General features: G+C 51.9%; 1 protein-coding gene across 1 annotated transcript in view; it reads left to right on the top strand.

The window, feature by feature from the left end:
- The first annotated feature begins 3,261 nt into the window (after positions 1 to 3,261).
- Positions 3,262 to 6,252, top strand: part of R3hcc1 (R3H domain and coiled-coil containing 1) — an 8,906-nt gene continuing 5,915 nt past the window's right edge. Inside the window, exons 1-4 of the mRNA XM_013034405.1 lie at positions 3,262 to 3,416; positions 3,626 to 3,818; positions 4,150 to 4,277; positions 4,596 to 4,733. Coding sequence (XP_012889859.1) covers positions 3,262 to 3,416; positions 3,626 to 3,818; positions 4,150 to 4,277; positions 4,596 to 4,733 — 614 coding nt within the window. The remainder of the gene's footprint in view (positions 3,417 to 3,625; positions 3,819 to 4,149; positions 4,278 to 4,595; positions 4,734 to 6,252) is intronic.

Raw genomic sequence — 6,252 nt, 5'->3', positions numbered from 1 at the left:
CTTTTTGCTTATGTGGTGCTGAGGAATCGAACCCAGGGCCTCAGGCATGCAAGGCAAGCGCTCTACCACTGAGCCACCTTCCCAGCCCTGCCTGTCTCTCTGAAATGGGGGGCTTGAACTCAGGCTTGAACTCCTCCTGCCTTAGCCTCCTGAGTGTTGAGGTTGCAGGTGAGTGTAATTACAACACTCAGCTCTCTTATCTTTCTGTTTTTGTTTTTTTAAAAAAAAAAAACAACTAGCTGAGCCAAGTGCTAGTAATTAGCCTGGAGCAAAAGAGCTCAGGGAGGGGCTGGGAAGGTGGCTCAGTGGTAGAGCGCTTGCCATGCATGCATGCAGTCCTGGGTTCGATTCCTGAGCACCACATAAGCAAAAAGAAAAAAAACCAGAAATGGCGCTGTGGCTCAAGGTAGAGTGCTAGCCTTGAGCTGAAGAGCTGAGGGACAGCACCCAGGCCCAGAGTTCAGGCCCCTCAACCGGACCCTCCCCCCCCAAAAAAAAAACTCGGGGAGCCAGGTGCTGGTGGCTCACACCTGTAATCCTAGCTACTCAGGAGGCTGAGATCTGAGGATCTTGGTTCAAAGCCAACCCCAGCAGGAAAGAAAGTGAGACTTTTACCTCCAATTAACCACCAGAAAACCAGAAGTGGCTCTGTGGCTTAAGTGGTAGAGTGTTCGCTTTGAGCTGAAGAGCTGAGGGACTGTGCCCAGGCCAAGAGTTCAAGACCCACGACAACAACAACAACAACAAGGTCTAGAACTCAGGCAAGGCTAAGACTGTGGTGTTCCGGGATTTGGGGGAATAAAAGCACACTTGTTAGTGAATCAAGTAGAGCAAGAAAGGGTGGGTTTCTCTTTCCCTTCTCATTCAGGCCCTCGACCTTTCCCAGCATTCTCTTTCCCATACCTTTCTAGTCCTGCTCTTCCTCAGTCTTACCCTCTGCCTTCTGCCCCATCTCTCCTTATGCCCCTGGGAAATAGATCTTGTTGAGTTTCTTGAGCCGGGCACCCGTGGCTCACGCCTGTCATCCTAGCTACTCAGGAGGCTGAGATCTGAGGATCACGGTTCAAAGCCAGCCGGGGCAGGAAAGTCTGTGAGACTCTTATCTCCAATAAACCACTAGAAAACTGGAAGTGGCGCTGTGGCTCAAGCGGTAGAGTGCTAGCCTTGGGCTGAAGAGCTGAGGGACAGTGCCCAAGCCCAGAGTTCAAGCCTCACGACTGACAAAACAAAAAAAACTTTCTTGTGGGGCTGGGAAGGTGGCTCAGTGGTAGAGCGCTTGCCTTGCATGCTTGAGGCCCTGGGTTCAATTCCTCAGCACCACATAAGCAAAAAGAAAAAAGCCGGAAGTGGCGCTGTAGCTCAAGTGGTAGAGCGCTAGCCTTGAGCTGAAGAGCTGAGGGACAGCACCCAGGCCCAGAGTTCAGGCCCACGACTGGACCAAAAAAAAAAAAACTTTCTTGATTTTCTAGGTTAAAAAACAAAAATAAAAAGGAATATTTATAGAATCAGTGATAATTTGAGCTCATCAAATTTCTGAACTTCCCACTTTTATTCCCTTTTGCCAATTGGCTTTTGTAATGACAGACATTAGCAGACCCAGTGGCGCTGTGGCTCAAGCGGTAGAGTGCTTGCCTTGAGCTGAAGAGCACAGGGACAGCGCCTAAGCCCAGAGTTCAAGCCCATGACCAGCCAAAAAAATAAAATAAAATAAAAGACATTAGCAGACCCCTGTGCTATCCCCAGCTTAACATGTACTTATATTTAGTGTTTCCTCATTGAACATAGTATAGTGTTTTGGGTACTGGAAATTCTATCACAATGTCAAAAATCACAAAAAGAGGTTTTGGAGAAAGGGGAGTGAATTACTATTAACTTTGCCAGGCAAAAAGAGAATAGTATGCGCTGCTATCTCAAAAAACAAAAACAAAAAAAACCCCAAAAACTTGAGCAAACAAGTTACAGTTCTACATCCAGAAGATGTAGAACCCAGCAGCCTTGGCTTTGGTGTGGGAAGATGACTTGTAGGAGGGAGGCCTTGGGTCTGCTTAGTTCCCTATGTACTGGACAGTCAGTCCTTCATCCCTGCTGTTAGTTAGATAAGGAGAGGATCATGATAGCCTTACCCTGAGCCACAAACACTTTTTTATTTGAAAAAAAATTTTTTTTCAGTACTGGGTCTTGAATTCAGAGGCCAGACACTGTCTGTGAGCTTTTGTGCTCAATCCTGGTACTCTACCACTTGAGCCATAATTCACTTCCAGCTTTTTTTTTTGGTGTTTAATTGTAAGAGTCTCACAGACTTTCCTGTCTGGGATGGCTTTGAACCATGATCTTTAGATCTCTGCCTCCTGAGCAGCTAGGATTACAGACTTGCACCATTGGTGCCCATCTTACAACACAGGTTTTTTGATTTTTAGTTTAGTCTTTTTCTAAAAACACTTTTCAGGTAGCAGGATTCCAACTTTATAGCCTTCTAGATTACAGCAGCCAGCCCACAGGCTGGTAACAAGTTTCAAGTTTCAATTAGGAAGGATACTGGAATGATTTCTGAAAGACTTATGACCTCCAAAAAGGGAGACAATCCATCGAGGCACAGTTAAAGATAACAAAAAATTTATTTACACCAGAAAGGGGTCCAGTGACTACCTTGTCCTGGGCTAGATACCCAGAACCAAGAGCAGCCTCGACCACCAAGCCTCCAATGGGCAGCTCTGACCCCCCCTTATTAGTCGGTCTGCAAACCTCCAAACCTCAGACCTCCAAAGCTCCAAAGGGGAAGGCTTTTCCTTTTCTTTCCTTCTCCTTTTCTGCAGGCCTCTCCACTCTCCACAGGCCTGCCCTGCTCTGCTCCGGGAGGCGCCTCTCCACAGGCCTCTCTAGAGGGAGGCCCCGAATGGCCTCTTGAGGCCTGCCCTGCCCTCCTCAGGCCTGCCTTGCTCTCCTCCAGCAGGCTTTTCCCTCCTGCTTCTCCCTCCACTCCTGCTGTCTCCCCTCCACCCTCCTCTTAGGACTCTCCTTCCCTCCTCTCCTTTCCTAGACTCCCCCAGACTGGGAACGCACAGCACACAGCCTCCTCCCCATTTCGGCGGCACGCCCCGCCCCTCCCGATGCCACGCCCCCTCGGGTGGCCTGGTCTGTGGCGTGGTGAGGCTGGCCTCCTGACGCCCCGCCCCCTCCAGCAGGTCAGGCCACAGGGCCACGCTGATTATCCGGGCCCTACCGGTTATTTCAAAGGGGGCGGGACAACAAATAACCGGGGTAATGGCTGCTCAGCCCAGCTGCCCACAGGGTGAGCGCACTTTGCCAGTGCCTTGCCCTGGAGCGTACTACCGTTCTTTACATCTCTGTCTGTCCAGAGAGGGGCACAGGGTGCTGGATTGCCCATTGCTGAGAACTTTCTTCCTCCTTATCCCTCGGTGAGTATCTGGGGAGGGGAACCTAAAATAAACACATTATAGGGCTGCCACTACCTAGCACCTAGCAGGTGCTCGAAAGTGCGTGAGCTTAATTGATACTAGATCACATTTGCTCAAAGCACACATCTAGAACTTACTGTAGGAACAAGTTTGGGATCCATCATTCCACCTTTCTGGCTCTCGATCCCCCCCCCCCAATTCAATGCCAGTGGGGACGCCGTGGGAGAAGCCAGTAATGTTTGTGTGTGTCAGGGACACGCCCCCTCCACTGCGGGTGCAGTTCCTCCTCCGAGCCGCGCGGTGGCGCCGCGGCCCCGCGGAGACCTGCGTTTCCGCCGGCGAGGGGGTCGCGCAGGCCCCCTGAGGACCCTGACGGCGGTGGCGACGCGTAGCGCGGCCGCGGTGAGGGCGGCGGCCGGGAGAGCTGTGTGTGTGTGTTGGGGGGGTTGGGGGGCCCGGCTTGGGTGCCCTGGATCCCAGGTCGGGAGGGTGATGGGGTGTTTCGGAGCAGGCCTGGGGTGAGCTCCGGGGCGGCGGGCGCCGCGCAGGCGGGGCCGGGCCTGAAGCCGCGGCCTGGCGGGGAGACCCCGCCTTGTCCTGGGATGCGGCGGGAGGGGGGGGCGGCGTCCTGAACCCGGATGTGCAGGGAGACCCCGGGGCCCGACGTCGGGGCCGGGAGGGGGGCGGCGGCGAGCGCAGGGCTCTGATCCCGGCCCCTGCCCCTCTGCTGCAGGCTCTCCCACCTGTCACGCTGGCCCTTCTCTGCTTGGACGGTGTCTTCCTCTCCTCGGCCGAGAATGACTTTGTCCACCGGGTCCAGGAGGAGCTGGACCGCTTCCTGCTGCAGAGGCAGCTGTCTAAGTATGTGAATTGGAGTCCGAGGAGGGCAGCGGTCTGCTGCCCCCAGGTAACTGGCTGGCAGATGCCCCCGGCTCTAGCCTTAACGCCTGCCAGCCCTCCTCTAGCCATGTCTTTCTGTCATTCTGTCACCCCAGGATGGGAAGGGGCGGGCGCTCAGGGCTGGGGGTGCGGACCTAGAGCTCCCTGAGATTAACTTGGTGTGTTTAGGCCGGGACCCATTGGGGCAGAAGGAGTTAAGCTGCCATTTTCCTGGGGATGGGAGGCCCCAGGAGTTGGATGAGCAGTCTCTACTAAGCCCTGTTTCTGGTCCCTTCCCAGGGTTCTTCTTTTCCCGCCATTGTCCAGTCGCTTGCGGTACCTGATCCACAGAACAGCCGAGAGTTTTGATCTCTTGAGCAGCTTCTCTGTTGGGGAAGGCTGGAGGAGGAGGACGGTCATCTGCCACCTGGACATCAGGTGTGTGTCTTCCTGGCGGTGTGTTTCTTGTGTGGTTGGGCCAGCTGAATAGTCCCCAGGTGGTTAGCTTGTTAGGCACCAAGGACTAGAGCTCCTTTATCCCGCCCCCCCCCCCCCCATTCCCAGCCCATTTCCAAGTCAGCTCATTGTTTAGCTTTGGCAGTGATACAGATGTACAGGGCTGATGGATTTTACCTGGCGATTTCAGCTGGTCTTGTCAGACCAAAACGGAGTGGGGAGAGCATAGTGAAGGGTTGATGGGGTGGGGGAAGGGTCTCACTCTTTCTCTCCTGTGTGGCATTGGGCAAGCAGCTGCTGGTCTGTGGTCACGTGACTGTTGCTGTGTGGTCTTACAGGATGAGCATCTTAGCTTGGTGGCTTAATCATGCTTAAAGCCCGGTGGTTCTGCTAGGCACTGGTGGCTCACCAGTAGCTGTAATAGTAAGTACTTGGGAGGCTGAGATCTGAGGATCCCGGTTTGACACCAGCCTGGGCAGACAACTCTGAGAGTTGTTTAACTTAACCAGCGGAAAACTAAAAGTAGAACTGTGGCTGAAGTGCTCATTGTAGATTGAAAAAAAAAAAAAACAACCAAGTGAGATGTGAATCCCAGAGTTCAAGCCTCAATACGGGTACAAAAATAAAATGTGACATTTTTTTCCCCCCAAGAAGTTTCTAAAATGCCAAATAACCTCATATGTAACTAGATTCAGTGCTTTAATTGACTTAAGTGCTTCAAGCTGAGCTGCCTGCTTTGGGCTTGCAGAAGTGCTTTTCTCACCCGACCAATGCTTTTGTAAGGGACTTTTTTGTGTGTGTGATTTTGTGTGTGTGTGTGTGTATGTGTATGCTGTTGCTGGGCTTGCAGTCAAGGCCTGGGAACTGTCTTTGAGTTTTTTATTTATTTTTAATTTAATTTAATTTTATTTGTTAACATACTGTACAGGGGTTACAATTACATGGGCAGGATAATGCGTACATTTCTTTCTTTTTTTTTTTTTTTTCTTTTTTTTGTCGGTCGTGGGGCTTGAACTCTGGGCCTGGGCGCTGTCCCTCAGCTCTTCAGCTCAAGGCGAGCGCTCTACCACTTGAGCTACAGCGCTACTTCCGGTTTTCTGGTGGTTTATTGGAGATAGGTGTCTCACAGTCTTTCGTGCCCGGGCTGGCTTTGAACCGCGATCCTCAGATCTCAGCCTCCTGAGTAGCTAGGATTACCGGCGTAAGCCACCAGTGCCCGGCTATTGGTGAGATTCTTACCACTAATTAACTGGTAAAAAAGACAGAAGGGGAGGTGTGGATCAAAAGGAGCAATAAAGCCAAGAGCATGAGGCCTTGAGTTCAAATTCCAGTATGGGCACACACACACACACACACACACACACACACACACACACACACACACACACACACACACACAGTATTATACACACCAGCACTGGAGAGAACCAAGTATTTTCAACACAGAATATAGATTCATTGCTCTTCAAAAAGTCCTTGGTGATACTTTTAACCTGCAGGT

The sequence above is a fragment of the Dipodomys ordii genome, unplaced genomic scaffold (genome assembly GCF_000151885.1).
Source record: "Dipodomys ordii isolate 6190 unplaced genomic scaffold, Dord_2.0 Scaffold189, whole genome shotgun sequence".
NCBI lineage: Eukaryota > Metazoa > Chordata > Mammalia > Rodentia > Heteromyidae > Dipodomys > Dipodomys ordii.
This window is presented reverse-complemented; position numbering and strand designations above follow the sequence as displayed.